General features: G+C 46.7%; 1 protein-coding gene and 1 long non-coding RNA gene across 3 annotated transcripts; both read right to left on the bottom strand.

Moving 5' to 3' along the window:
• Positions 1-2,348: 2,348 nt before the first annotated feature.
• LOC114138082 (uncharacterized) lies at positions 2,349-5,630 on the bottom strand. Its single transcript, XR_003594151.1, has 3 exons — positions 5,535-5,630; positions 2,747-3,943; positions 2,349-2,670 (listed from the first exon to the last, which is right to left on the bottom strand). It is a non-coding gene; the product is annotated as an uncharacterized LOC114138082 (long non-coding RNA).
• A 2,151-nt stretch (positions 5,631-7,781) lies between these two features.
• shld2 (shieldin complex subunit 2) lies at positions 7,782-14,975 on the bottom strand. 2 transcript variants are annotated; one of them, XM_028007044.1, is made up of 13 exons: positions 14,852-14,975; positions 14,427-14,578; positions 13,057-13,248; positions 12,198-12,886; positions 11,905-12,055; positions 11,724-11,825; positions 11,301-11,495; positions 10,594-10,740; positions 10,249-10,458; positions 9,911-10,154; positions 9,526-9,641; positions 9,251-9,459; positions 7,782-7,930 (listed from the first exon to the last, which is right to left on the bottom strand). In XM_028007044.1, exons 3-12 carry the CDS (start codon positions 13,238-13,240, stop codon positions 9,284-9,286), a joined length of 2,214 nt encoding a protein of 737 aa, XP_027862845.1. In that variant the 5' UTR covers positions 13,241-13,248; positions 14,427-14,578; positions 14,852-14,975; the 3' UTR covers positions 7,782-7,930; positions 9,251-9,283. The 2 variants fall into 2 exon arrangements, with proteins under 2 accessions (XP_027862845.1, XP_027862846.1); XM_028007045.1 differs by having other exon boundaries at positions 14,815-14,937.
• Between the last annotated feature and the right edge of the window lie 25 nt (positions 14,976-15,000).

Consider the following 15,000-nt stretch of genomic DNA (forward strand, 5'->3'; position numbering starts at 1 on the left):
GTTTACATTATTATACATCTCAACTCTATTTACTGCAGAATCTATTTCTTACAGTAAAAGTTTTCACTTGTTTATTTTAAAATCTCCCTTCTTCTGGGGGAAGAAGGGAGCGGGAGATCGACAGGCGGATTGGCGCAGCGTCTGCTGTCAAGCGGGCGCTGTACCGGTCCGTCATGGTGAAGAAAGAGCTGAGCCAAAAAGCGAAGCTCTCGATTTACCGGTCGATCTACGTTCCTACCCTCATCTATGGTCATGAGCTTTGGGTCATGACTGAAAGAACGAGATCGCGGATACAAGCGGCCGAAATGGGTTTTCTCCGTAGGGTGGCTGGGCTCTCCCTTAGAGATAGGGTGAGAAGCTCAGTCATCCGGGAGGGACTCAGAGTAGAGCCGCTGCTCCTTCACATCGAGAGGAGCCAGTTGAGGTGGCTTGGGCATCTGGCCAGGATGCCTCCTGGACGCCTCCCTGGTGAGGTGTTCCGGGCACGTCCCACCGGGAGGAGGCCCCGGGGAAGACCCAGGACACGCTGGAGAGACTATGTCTCTCGGCTGGCCTGGGAACGCCTCGGGATTCCCCCGGAGGAGCTGGAAGAAGTGGCCGGGGAGAGGGAAGTCTGGGCCTCCCTTCTGAAGCTGCTACCCCCGCGACCCGACCTCGGATAAGCGGAGGAAGATGGATGGATGGATGGATTTTAAAATCTCTCCTGTTCATGTTTCCTAACATTACTCTTATAAATACTACAGAAATAATAACTAAAATATTGAAAAGTTTTAAAAAATCAACATGACATCAGTCCTCACCTGTTCTCCTTTCTGGTTCTATTTTAATAATATACTTTTTATGTCTTTACATCCTGAAGCTCCACCTGGCTCCCCAGTCTCCTCCCTGACCTGCTCTCCTCATAATAAAATACTTTAGTTTATTTACAAATTAAAACTGGTTAATACATATTTTAATAAACTAACTGTCCTCACCTTTCTTCAACAGCTTCACTATTCTAGCACTAATATAATATAATATAATATAATATAATACACATGTTAAGTGGTCAGTATGATCAGGTTTTGTGTGGCCACCGTTACACTTTATACAACAAAAGGCTCATTTTGTTTCAGTTCAGGGGTGGAAATGATCCCCCCCCCCCGGCCAAATGCTGGTAAAAGTCTGAAGTGGCGTGTAAATTGGAGCAACGCACCGCCGCTGTGGTGGGTTGATAATTTCAACAGAATACAAACTAATGCACATACTGTATATGGGGCAGCCCTAGGCTGTCACAATCTAACAAAAAAAGTACATGAAATATATTTTTATCAACTGCGACAGCCCATTGGTTGTTTTATTGACGGACATTGGGCTTATCCAATGAAATCCCTTGGTCCCCTTTGGCCCACCCCTCCCCTCTAAGGTTATAAATAGTCATTTCAGTAAACCCAGCTACCTGGTGTGTGTTATTGATGAGGCGCAGCAAGACGTACCTGTTGATCTCAACATGGTCTCGAACTTCAGCTACTCCCACCCATGGGAATAGGCCTTGCATAAACTTTTCTCTGCCGCCCCAGATCCCGAATTCCCAAGGAACTCCAGATTTTGTAGTAAAGCTTCCCCACCTTTGGACTTTCGGCATGACGTCTCTCTTGGTGCGGTAGTGTCCATGACTGTGAGCTTCCTGAGCCTTTTTCAGGAAAGCCACTAGGTTGGAGAGGGGAACCAGAGCGCACAGTCCTCCTCAATTCCTGGGAAGGGAATCATAGGCAGTGTGTCCACACAGAAAGTACCAGTCTGCCATTGTCCTGGATCCTCTGTTCCCTGGGACAATGGTGCTCCAGATGGTGTAACTTTGATGTCTCCTGGTCTTGCTGCCGATGTTGAACTTCCTTACCTTGAAGAGGTCTGGGCTGGAACAGTTGCAGTCGGACTTCCATCTTATGGAACATGCAGAGCTGATGTGGTTCCTCTCTTGGCAGGCTTTACAGTCGAAATGTCTGCCTTCTTGTCACAGAAAGTGTAGATTTTGTTACACTGTTCCATGGGACCGTCCCCAGAAAGGTGGTGCCATTATTATGCACACAGACACCAAGGGCTCCTGGCTTAAGACTAGCCAAAGTGATTACTTCTGGTAGTCAGAGGTCCATCTGTGGCAGGGGCATGGTATCACCTATGGGGGAACATAGAGCGTTGTCCAGTGGTGTCATGTGCAGGTACTCATTGGGAAATAGTGTGGAATTGTTTGGGCTTTCCCAAAGATCCTTGACATTAGACGATTTGTTGTAGCCTAGATGTGTGTTTGCTCCATATAAGCAAAATTGTTGTGTGGTTATGTTTCCAGGTCTCAGACCAGAGTTGTGTGTGGAGTAGGGTAGCTGTGCACACACATAGCAGTTGGTCTCATTTCCTTCATATGCAGTCCTATTCATCAGTTGCCACCACAGACTGGTGCTGTAGTCATGTGGATGAGTCTGGAAGGAGGATGCATCTGCTTCTCTCCTTGTCCTGTTGGGGCGAGGCCACTCTCTGTCCAAAGCAGTAGACATGCTGCAGTCACCACACAGCAGAGGATTCACTGGGCAGGTGGGAGCCCCATTGCTGCTCAGAAATACAGAGATGTCAGGACCCCCAGGCTAGCAGAGTGAGGATTTGTCGATCTCTTCACTGACGTTGAGACGAACTACCCTAAACGGTAGAACCCATTTGAAGTCAGGCTTCCCTGTCACTCTGAATTAGGAGTCTAACACCCTCTGCACCTTACAGTGACTCAGATGCTTCCAACTAGGTCTCTCAGCAATCTTTACTGCGGTTGGTGTAGTTATCAGCACTTGGAATAGTCCCTTCCACCATGGACTGGCCCAGTTCTTTCTTTTTATGACTTTAATGTAGACCCAGTCTCCTGGCTTGATGGGAGTGTTTTCCTGTGGGAGATGAGAGTCAGAGGGCAGTAAATTTGCATTGGACAACTTTCTGTTTCAGAGTCCTGATCATATAATCTGCTTGTTTGCACCTCATCTGCTTTCTGTAAATCTGCAGAAAGTATAGGTAATTTTTGTTTGGTCTTCGATGAATTATTTCAAATGGAGTTAACCCTTCCTGTGTGGGTGTAATTCTCATGTACAACTTTACCAAATCTAAACATTCTGGCCACAGTCTGTTAGTTGTTTCCATACATTTTCTTAATCTGCTTCTCACTGTTCCATTTGTTCTTTCACTAGGCCTGCACTCTGAGGGTGATAGGCACAGTGGTTTTTCAATGTCATTCCATGAGTAGCCATATTTTGTATCACCTTGTTTACAAAATGTGGCCCATTATCACTATAAATAGTTTGTGATATTCCATGTGTTGGAATAATAGTTTTACAAATAGCTTTAGCTACTGTCAAAGCATCTGTGTGTATTTAAACCCATTTAGAAAATGCATCAATCATTACCAAACAATATTTATATGATCCACTTTGTGTAAGTTCAATAAAATCCATATGAATTGTTTGGGACAGATAAGAAGGTTTTGGGAAACTTCCTCTTTTTGGTCTCATGTTTCCTTGAGGATTGTTTTTAACATAGACTGGTCATGCAGTACAAACATTTTTTTATGTTTGGTCACATTTATGTAATTGATGTACACTCAAAAAACTTAACTTCGGGTTTTATTACATTAACAAAAGAACATCATGTACTTTTAACATAATAATTTCATGTTTCAAACTCGAACCCAATTAATAGAGCTTTTCCAACTCATGTTTCTGTCGGTTCGTCTTGTCCGGTCGGATCTCATCGATCCGCTGTTGGCAGATAAAGGTGGACACAGGGCGCTGGCCCGGCGAAGAAGTTACTTCCCGGGACTTCCTGTTGACTCTGGCTGTGCACGGTTTTCAGCGCGTCGTTCTTCGTCTGTCAGTGAACTGGTATGTTGAAATCCGGGTCACGGCATCAAGTTGATAGGTATTTTCTCAACCTATATAAAAAAATATATATAAAGAACAACAGACAACGTTACTTAGTTTTCAGCCAAATTCTTGCAAGAATTGAGAGGCAGAGAGGATCGGCTCCTACAAGCTGATCTCCTGGTGTTCTGCTGCAGAACTTGTCTTTTTATTAGCAGAGAAAGGGAGTGAATGGAAAGTGGGAGATGATCTTAACAAAACGGAGGGCTACCGACAACTAGGAAGGGAAACAGAAACTAAATTCTACACACAGACAATTAGAGGCAACTGAGGATTATCTCAGGAAGATCCCCTACAGAAGCACCTGTGAAAACATGCTTGAGGTCAAGGAAAGGTTAGTTATGTCAGTTTAACAAGTTCCTCCGCACTGGGATGAGAACACTAAACCTTACAATATAAAACAGCTAGTAATATAAAACTACTAATGTAAGAAAGATAACAAAACATAATCATTCTAACAGTAACCATTTAAAAACATTTAAAAACCACTAGACGCATCTTAACGTAATACTGTCTGGGGCAGTTGTAGCCTACATGTGGAAACGTTCAACATAATAAATGATTGCAAGAATTTTAGGGTTGTGTAGTTAAAGTTTGCTGTTAGTAATTACTTCAAGTGAACTTATTGCTTTACACCTCTGCTAAAGTGTCCCTGCTTTGTTATGTTAAATCAGTCTGTATACGTGCATTTGTATGGTGAACTTATTGTCAGTAAATCGGGTTCATAGAGTTAAGAATAAGTCGTATATTTTATATAATTTGCTTGTACAGGTGGGGTTTGTAATCAAAAGAAAAAATCAGTGGCTGGTGAAATATCTGAGTGGCCAGTAAAAACATTTCTCTACCAGCCGAAATGTTTTCATTTCAGTTTCATTGTGATGAAAAACAACATTGTGTCTACAGTAACTAAGTTTTAGACAAAGTTTGTGGTGAAATATTGGACATGTGATTATTCCAGAAAAAAACGACTTAACCAAACAGATTTGGTTCTACAGTAAACTGACAACAAGACGCTTTAAACAAGCGAAATTCATGGCAACATCCCCGACTGACCCTGTTTCCTCCTCTGAGGGGGCAGGAAGCGCTATGGTGCACCTTCAAAATAAAAGCACGTGAGCGGAAAATTTCAAAGTCTAATATTTTTCGCAAGTGGAGTGAAATTATTGGGTGGGATGAATGGGGGCGGGGGGCACGTCCCGGTTCTGGACTTGGTCCCAGTTCTTAAATGGTCCAGTTCTGGACTTGTTCTGGATGGATCCGGTTCTGGTTTGACAAAATATAAACTAACATCTTGTTCTATTTTCTCTATGAAATCTGCAGAAGCCAAAAGAATCAGCAGGTTCTGGGAACCGGACTTCCATGACCCGAAAAGTGTTCAGAGTTTTCCAACAGGTGGAGAAGTTACCTGAAGTGGGCGGAGCTAATGGGACAAACTGGCGTCTGATTGGTTTCTGAAACTGAGCTTTTATGAGTTCAGAATCAAATTTATAATAAACTGATTTCCAGTTTCCTTTGCAGCCGTTTCTCTCTGACTGAGGTTGTTGTTGTGTGTGTGTGTGTGTGTGTGTGTGTGTGCGTGTGTGTGTGTGTGTGCGTGTGTACCAGGCATTTGATGCATTGCACGGATCATTTCCTAACACTAACTACATTGTGGGGTCCAGGCTGTTGCTGGTTCAACCTTTGGTTGGACTCTAGAAATGAATGGAAGTCACTGGAAAATTCCTGCAAAGATACAAATACAAACATGAGTTAATCTGTGTGTGTGTGTGTGTGTGTGTGTGTGTGTGTCACTGTCGGTGTGTGTGTGTCACTGTGTGTCATAGTTTCACTGTGATTAAGGCTCGTTCTCACAGACTGGGTGGACCAGGACTCATCATCTCCACCTGTCAGCCGTACTGAGCATGCTCAGAAGGAGGCAGCAGGTGGAACAGGTTGGCCGGCCTGCAGACACACCCGTTTCTTCGACTCCCATCCAGTCACTTGAGACGCGTCCTCAGAGTTGGACGGCGCTGGACGCGGAGACGCAGTGAAGATGAATAAAGTGGCCGGGCTCATCGGGGACAAAGTGGGTGAGTACCGACCTGGAGGACTCACCTGAGGGCAGGTGAGTCCTCTGGGCTTCTGGGAGGACCTGAGGCTCCTCAGCTCTGTGTTTGCTGGGAATCTGGCCTCTGAGGCGGAGGCAGGTGTACATACCAGGTCCAGGTGGTTCTGGATGAGACAGAACTCAAACAGAACCAAGGCAGTTCTCCGGTTCCTCTGGTTCAACATGTCTCTGTGAGTCAGTCTGCTTTTTAAAATCTCAGGAACAGAATGGTTCACGTAAAGGGGCGGGATCAGACGCAGGTAACCAATCAGAGGGCTTTAAATCAAACTGTCCTCACCGACCCGTCCTCCGACCCGTCTCCTGGACCGTCTCCTGGACCGTCTCCTGCACGCTCCAGGTCCAAATCAGTTGGTTTTTAATCAAACCTCTCCAGCCTGTCCTACAGGATCTGAACTTTGACCTGCTTGTAGTTGCCATGGTTACAGACGCATTACTTTATACCAATGCTGTTTATCAGTACCAGGTACTGGTTCTGAGCTGTTCTGGACCTGAGCCGCACCAGTTTTCTGGTCGATCACTGATCTTTATAAAGTCCAATCTGCCGACTCAGATTTTTTTTGTCTGAAATGTCACTAAAAATATAGAAAAAAGGTTTTAACAGGGGGTCACAGTTGTTAACTGTGCAGACATGACGTGGTGGGCGGGGCTAACCTGGTGGGCGGGGCTAACAGGTAAACCTCTCACTGCAGAGCAGAAGAGGACAGCGGTTGATATTTCCAGAGTTTTCCTGAGGTAGATAATATCAGTGGGATAGATCGGCCGATCGCCGATCTCCCAGGATTAAGAGCTGCCAACGTCTGAAAGACGAGATGAACAGGATTCCTGATGCTTATCTGAACGCCGTGTTTCTACGCAGAAACACCTGGTGCTGCTTTCTCAGGTGTTCTGATGAGGAGGAACCAGAAATGAAGATCTCTGAACTTTTCATTTCTTTGTGAAAGGCTGAATCTCCATAGAAACAGATTTATTTCAATGAACTGCTGCAGCGAATTCAACATCAAATAACGATTTAACAACTGTTAGAAACACTGGAAACATTCAGTCAGGTGATGCTTCTCCTTCCTCAGGTCAGTTCTTCACATGTAGATGTTTCCTCTCCAGTTTATTTCAAAGTCAGAAATACTTTATTGATCCTATATTACATGTTCTTTGGGAAGCATGTCACTGTTCTGGTGGGTCCACACAGCAGCTCTTATAGTCACTCTCTCCATGTGGCTGGCACAGAGCGATCCGATTTGTAGCCTCAAAACAGGAAGCACAGTTTATTCATTAAATAAAGTTTGATATTAAACCAGGATAATTGATTCTGCATGGATGAGACCTTCATGTCTCCAGACCAGGAGAAGAACCTCTGATGGTAAAACTGGATGTTTGTGGTTGTGTTGCAGGAGACATGGTGGAGGACGCAGTGAAGGGCGCTCTGGGCATCAAGGACAAAGAGGAGGACAAGAAGAAGGGAGGAATTAAGTCCATATTTAAAGGCAGCAACAAGGAGGAGGAGGAGAAGAAGAAGAAAAAGAAGAAGGATGAAGATAAAGGATTTTTCTCAAAGGTCTTTCACAAAGATGATGATGAAGACAAGGGGTTGAAGAAGAGCGGGTTCCAAGGCCTCTTTGCTGAGGGGCAGGAAGGCGGAGCCATGGGAGGAGGCGGAGCTATGGAGGAAGGCGGAGCTATGGGAGGAGGTGAAGAGGCCTGGGGAAACCCAGGCCAGACTGTAGCGGTTAGTGACAGAGGTATGTATGAGGAACAGGTAACTCTGATCCATGATTCTCTGCCAGTCCGTCTCCCAACTCGTCAGTCGGTTCTGGTGTTGAGGATCCAGACCCACACAGACGTCCTGCATGTCTTCAGGTGTCCAACACTCTGAGGTTGTCTCTGTAGGGGACAGACCAGTCCATCAAACTGGAGATCCTCTGAAGGTCTTTGCTTCTCAGAGACCAAATCTGTGATTTTTATAGTTTGCTCCAGCAGAGCCTCAAACTGCCAACCTGAGGTCAAACCCAGGGAACTTCAAACTGCTTTAAGTTCCCACAGTTCCTCTGGGAACTTAAAGCTGTCGCCGTTTTAGAGGCGAATCCAGCAGGAAGCTGATGGAGATCAGAGCTGAGGTCTGATTTTTCACCAGATCACCAAACAGCAGAACCAGGATGAGCTCTGGGTCTGGACCGGTCAGAACCTGGTACCAGCAGTTGAATCATTGCACAGGATCCGCTGATGATCAGCAATAAATAGATTTAAAAGGTGATGAACTAGAGGAGAAAAATCCTTAATTGTTGACATATTTCAAATTAAGTTCTTGATTTTTTTATTTAATCATTTTCCATATGTGTTAATCTAATTAGATTACAAACCTGCAGTTTGGCTAATCTGGACTAAACTGTTTAATTACAAGAAAAAAAAATTTTTGTGGTTCATCTTGGAGGGAAACGTCCGTCTGAATGTTGAAGCATAAAATCTAAACCAGAGCCTCCGGCTGACCAGCAGGGGGCGCCACAGCAGAGCCTCAGATTCCCCAGATCATCTCAACCAGCAAAATAAACGTGAAACATCTAGAAACTCTGTTTATTCTAGTTCTACTTCAGGGGTTCTCAACCTGTGGCTCCTGGACCTTCTGCATTGGCTCTTCGTAACTTTAACTAAACCAAATCATTTGTTTTCTCTAGAAACAAACTAGAAATTATATGTGGAAATTGTCATTTTTCTGAAATGTGAAAGAAAAAACATTAAATCTGTTTAACATTCTATTGGCTGGTGATCACAAAGCAGCCAATCAGGAGCAGCTTTCATTCTCCTTCACACTGATTGGCTGAACCCCAGAAATAAAATGGAGGTTCTTTGAGATTTATTGTGTTAAATTAGAAACAGTAAATATTCTTTATTAGTTTTTATTCCTGCTTATGGAAATAACTGATTTATTTTCAGACCTGTTTGATGATCTGGTGGAGGTGGCAGAACAAACGTCTAATAACTGAACCTTCATCCTGATGAAATCATCATCATCATCATCATCATCATCGTTGTCTTCCTGTTTTTTCTCTTCCTGTATCTCTTCCAAATATTAAAATGTATTAAAGGAATAAAAATGTTTTAATAAAATTTATTCTGATCTCTATTTCATTCCAGCTTCTTTAACTCAACAAATATTAAATAATCAGAAGATCTGAACTCAGGTCAGATAAAATGATTTATGCAGAAATAGTAATAATAATAAGTCCAGTGCACACACCACCAGGTGGGTTCTTCACCGGGTCGGAACCTGAAGGTCCATCAGAGTGAAGTCCTGACTGAGGGGAACGCTGTTCTGGTCGCACAGGAAGTGGCTCCGCACCGTGATGACCACCCACTTCCTGGGAAGAGCCAGCAGCGCCTGCAGCTTCTCCGCCGCCACCTGGACGTGTCGCATCTGAGAACCTGGAGCTGGAGGAGGGAAAAGAGTCGGGTCAGAACCGGGTCAGAACCTCACATGCGACCTGAGTGTCTCACCTGCGCTGCGCTGGAGTCGGTCCGGAGGAGCTTGGAGGATTTTCTGCAGAGGAACAGGAGGAACCCGGACCGTCAGGTGGGCGGAGCCCCGCCCACTCACCGTCAACACACCTGGCCTGAAACACAGAAGTGATGTCATCAGGTCGGCCATGTTTCTCAGCGCTGACATCACTGAACATGGTGGTTAGCAGACGCTAATGCTAATGCTAAAGCACAGTGCTAACGGTAATTAGTGAAAGCTAATGCTAAACTTCATTTAACATGGTAATTAGTGGACGCTAATGCTAATCCTAGCATCATTAAACGACTAAAACATTATTCAACGGCTGTTTGTGGCAGGTACCGATGATGTCAGCTGTGACATCACAGCTGACATCATCGGTACCTGTAGAAGCGGCGCAGGGCGGTGAGCGGCAGGCAGGCGTAGCACGGCGTGTAGATCCCGTTGCGGTCCGTGTCCAGCTCGGTGGTGCAGCGGCTGCAGCCGGTGTAGGTGATGTCACCGCTCAGCGCCGCCAGGAGGCCGGCCCGCGGCGTGGAGCTGTCCAGAACCGGCTGGGCCGGGTTCTGGGAGGGCAGAGCCTCCTGGAACTGGAAGCTGAGCACCTGGACTCTGAGCTCCACCTCACCTGCAGCAAAACGAAGAGGCTTCGATTTCAGCCCGCTCAGGGTTCTGACCCAGTTCTGATATGGTTCCGGTTCTGACGGGCCAGCCCGACTTACCGCTGTACTGCTGAGACAACAGCGTGTCCACATCCAGCTCCAGAGCCGCGTCGCTCGGCCCTGGACGGCACCACGCCCGCAGGAAGTCCAGCGCCCGGCGGTCTGTCGGGTCCAGAACCCGCACCGAGCTCCAGGGGGTGGAGTGCAGCTCTGAGAGGTCAGAGGTCAAACCCTCCCTCACCAGGAGCACTCTGAAGTCCCACACAGCATCTGAGGGCAGAAATGAACAGAGCTCCTGATCCGGTCCAGGGTTCTGACCCAGACTGGATCAGCCCAGTGCCCAGCTCACCTGGTTCCACATAAAGCTGTGCTTTAAGTCATTCTGTGACCTTTGACCCCTTGTACCTTTGTGTTTACTGAAGCGAGGCAGCCAGTCCATCGCAGCCCCCCACAGCAGCAGCGCCCCCTGCTGTCCGCCCGGCTGCTGCACCATCAGAACCGCCTTCATCTGGACCGCAGAGCGGTTCCGAGACTCGGCCTCGTCTCTCCACTCTGACAGAAACATAAGAGCCGTCACGGATGGACATAACATGATAATAACATGATAATAACACCATAATAACACATAATATCCTGATAACACAATAATAAGACAAGAGGATAATATTAAAAATATTAAAATACTAACATGACTAAATGGTAATGTGATAACACTGTAATAAGACAGTAATAACCCAGTAATAACATGATATAACTGCCCAGTCATAATATTAATGCTTCTTTAAGTTTCTGCTGTGATGATCTGCCACCAAGATGTCGGATCAAAAATACAAGATGTAACTTAACATAAAACACTGAAAATAAGTGAAAGACTCCAATCAGAAAACATGATTTAAGTTTCCTGTTAATTGGACAAAGTTCCTGAGATAAAGTTGGCGGCCATGTTGCTTCATGATGTTGAGGAATGAATCCAGCAGCACCGCCGTCATGGCGACCTGCTAGGAGTCAGTAAGTCTCACTAACAGGTTTTACTTGTAAGCCTCACCTGCCTCAGGTGCTTTAGCTAACATGCGTCCCGCTGGCCCCGCCCCCTGCCAGCGTGACAGGCTCACCTGAGCTGATGTGAGAGTGCGTGACACGAAGCAGAGCGTGAACCAGCGTGTTGACCCGTAGCGACCTCAGGGTGGTGTAAGGGAGCCGGCTCAGATCCTGCTGGGGCCGGCTGGGGACGGACACCAGCAGGGGGCGCCGCACTCTGACGAAACCACACAGAGAGCGGAGAGCGCGGGCGCTAACCTGCTGGCTAACTGGAGAGAGAGAGAGAGAGAGAGAGAGAAAGATAGAGTTAGTCACACGTTAGTCACACCTGGGCAAAGGAGGCTGCTGATTGGCTGCTGACTGGTTGCTGATTGGCTGCTGACTGGCTGCTGATTGGCTGCTGACTGGCTGCTGATTGGCTGCTGACTGGTTGCTGATTGGCTGCTGACTGGTTGCTGATTGGCTGCTGATTGGCTGCTGATTGGCTGCTGCCGTACCTGGCTTTGAGGTGGAGGCGTGTCCCAGGTTCAGCAGTTTGCTGGAGAAGGTAGACTGGAGGACAGTCTCTGCTCTCCACCTGTCCTCGCTCACCTGCAGCCCTACAACACAAACACACACCTGAGATCAAACCGACACCAGAACTGGCCTCTCGGGTCTGGTACCAGAGTGTGTGTGTACCTGTGATGAGCAGAACCTCTCCAGGACTCACGGTCAGAACCCAGAAGGCCGCTCTCCTCCACAGCACCACCTTCATCTCGGCTCCTGATTGGTCCGTCACCACCATGGAGGCCAGAGGAATGCGGCTTCCTGCTGACAGACCCGACCGCACCTTCGGATCAGAACACGGATCAGATAGCTTGTTAGTTCGCAGAGCTAACCACGGCTTAATTTTTCACCAAAATGGTGAAAATGTTCCAAACTCAGAAGACAAACATTTCATCTGTTTTCACCTGTTGGACACCTGGACTCACCTGGACCTCCTTCAGATGGCAGGGGTGGACCACCACCACCAGGACAGAGTACCTGCGTCCCACCTGGTCACACCTGTCCAGACGGGTGGTGGAGGTGGAGCTCTCTGTTGCTGCAGATGTCGACTCCTCTGAGGGTCGTGGTTTCTTGCTGCAGGGGGGCGATGCGGGGGACGCCTGGGGGTCGGACTCCTGAGAGCAGAGGACGCCGTCTGCGGTGACCTCCATGACGACCCCACCTTGCTCCGCCCTGGAGGCCGGACAGGTGTGGCTGAACAGCTCCATGGAGTCTCCAGGAGACGAGGCGGCCGGGCTGAACAGCTCCGGGGTGCTGGAGGAGCCGGACGGGGGAATGGGCGGGGCTTCGTCTGGGCTGAGTGCTGATTGGACGGCGTGTCTTCCTCTCAGGATCAGGGCCTGGCTGAGAGTCCAGTTGCTGAGGAACTGGGTTCTGGTGGACAGAGGCTGCTGCTCTGGTTCTGGTTCTGGTGGAGCTAGAGGGAAACAGCGGTCCAGATACTCCCGGACCGAAGCAGAACACAGATCCTCCTCAGAACCATCTGAGTCTTCCTTGGTCCTCAGAGCTTCAGGCGCCAGTCCTCCATCGGATCGTCCTCTAGCAGACCTTGTGGCCCGACCCGGTTCCGGTTCTGTTGGATTCTCCTTACTCTGATCCTCGTTCCCAGGAACATCTGAAAGAACAGGATCGTCATTCAGGATCCGTTTGGGTTCGACCCAAAGAACCAGCAGCACTTGGTGGCTGGTCCATTTTGCTCCAGAACGGAACCAGAACGGGTCGGGTCGCACAGCCAGAACACAGGAAGAACTCCTGAATCCCTGAGCGGGATTAAACCCCCCTCACCTGCAGCGGGTCGGAGACGGCCCGCCTTCCAGGTGAGCTCCAGGTGTCTCCATCCTGCAGGACGCTCTTCCTCCTCTTCCTCCATACCAGGTGAAGGAGGACGAGGAGGAGGAGGAGGAGGAGGAGGAGGAGGAGGAGGAGGAGGAGCGCCGAGGAAGATGTGGATCTTTGGCCGCTGATGCATGATGTCCACTGAGGAGACAAACAGAACCAGAACCATTTGGGTCATTAGGTCAAACATGTTGGGCTGGATACTTTTATTCTGAAGGGACAGCAGCTGGTTATTTAGTTCTGGTTGGTCAAGAGGTCAAGGTTCATCAGAGGAACACTGAAGTCCAGTTTTTTGTTCTGATGCGTTTGTAGAACCGGGCCTTTTGGACTGTGACTGCTGCAGTTCCCAGTCTGACCAGCAGATGGCAGCGCCGCCGCGTAATGCTACACTGCTGGTAATATTAACAAAAAATAAATAAAAATGAAGCGATATGAGGACAAAAATAACTACATTTATTTATTAACCACACAAAATGTTCACCTCAAGGTTGTTTAGGAGACTAAAGGTCCAGTTCATACAGAACATAACAAATCAGTCCAATCACATTCAGGAAATATTATAAACAATATACAGTTTGGGCCGAATTATAATAAACACTCAGATTTAACTGGTCTAATGGAGAGAACGCTGGGTCAGACAGCTTCTAGAATCAGAACCGACCCGGAACCAGAACCAAACCGGGTCATCACGCTGCAGCTTATTTCCTAATCTGGATTTAATTTTAGGTTTAAACTTTTTACTCTGACTGTTACAGTTTGCTGCTGGACCAATCATTTGTTCTGGTTCCTATAAACAGCCAAAGGAGGCGAAGAAGAAAAATCTTTGCTGTATTTTTAAGTAAGTAAGTAAGTAAACTTTATTTCTATAGCGCTTTTCACAGACCAGGGTCACAAAGTGCTGCACAAAGTGTAAAAAATAAAATAAATTAAAAGCAACATACAAAACAATAAAACACAGTATTAAGCTAAAAAGCAAGTTTTAAAAAAGTGGGTCTTAAGTTGTTTCCTAAAAGTGTCTATACAGTCCAGAGATCGAATGGTACAAGGTAGCTCATTCATTTTACAGCAGATTAAAGGTTGAAGGTTAAAGGTTAAATCAGCCTGACTGTCTCATGGTTTGAGTTTCTTTCTGTTTTCTCTAATCAGTCACATTTCAGATTAATAAAGTTAAGATAATAGTTTTAATGTTTGTCATTTCCTTAAAAGTAAATACAACTTCATGGTTGCTGCTTGTTAATACTTTACAGGTTTACTGATCTGTTACTGATCAGACAACATATTGGGCATACTGGTGAAGGGTTTAACAGCCCCGTTTTTACCTGAAGGCTTCTCCAGAGCCTCGCTGGAGGAATGCGCTGCAGGGAAACATTCAGGAAATGTTCTCCACGGAGAATCTGTCTCCAGGACAACGTGTCGTTATTAAGTGGGTTGATCCTGAAGGGAGTGTCGCCGTGGGCAAAGAGCCAGATACCTGTCAAAACGCCCCACAGCGGAAAACACTGTAAACAACATCATTTAAAGACCAAATGTTGAAATTAACCATAGCTTGAAATATTGTACAGCATCTGGGATTTATTATTTAATGAACATTTGTTTTGAAAGTTTTCCCGGAAGTACGTGTGGTCTAAACGCTTGCTAGTATTAAACTATTTTAGGCTGCTAACAAAACTTAATTAAAGGAGTCAAACTTGATGGAAACCTTCATACCAGACTGATATCTGCTCTATCTGTGTGATTAACTCACTGGTTGAGCCGTAATTATCAGTTTTCCTCTGTGTTTCTGCTGTTCGTGTTGAGCTAAGCTAACGGCTAACCGCAGCAGCTCCCGCCCGGCGCGCCCTTTAAATGATCGCGTGCGTTTGTTTGGCACGCGACGGCTGCTGACAGGAAGGG

The sequence above is a fragment of the Xiphophorus couchianus genome, chromosome 22 (genome assembly GCF_001444195.1).
Source record: "Xiphophorus couchianus chromosome 22, X_couchianus-1.0, whole genome shotgun sequence".
NCBI lineage: Eukaryota > Metazoa > Chordata > Actinopteri > Cyprinodontiformes > Poeciliidae > Xiphophorus > Xiphophorus couchianus.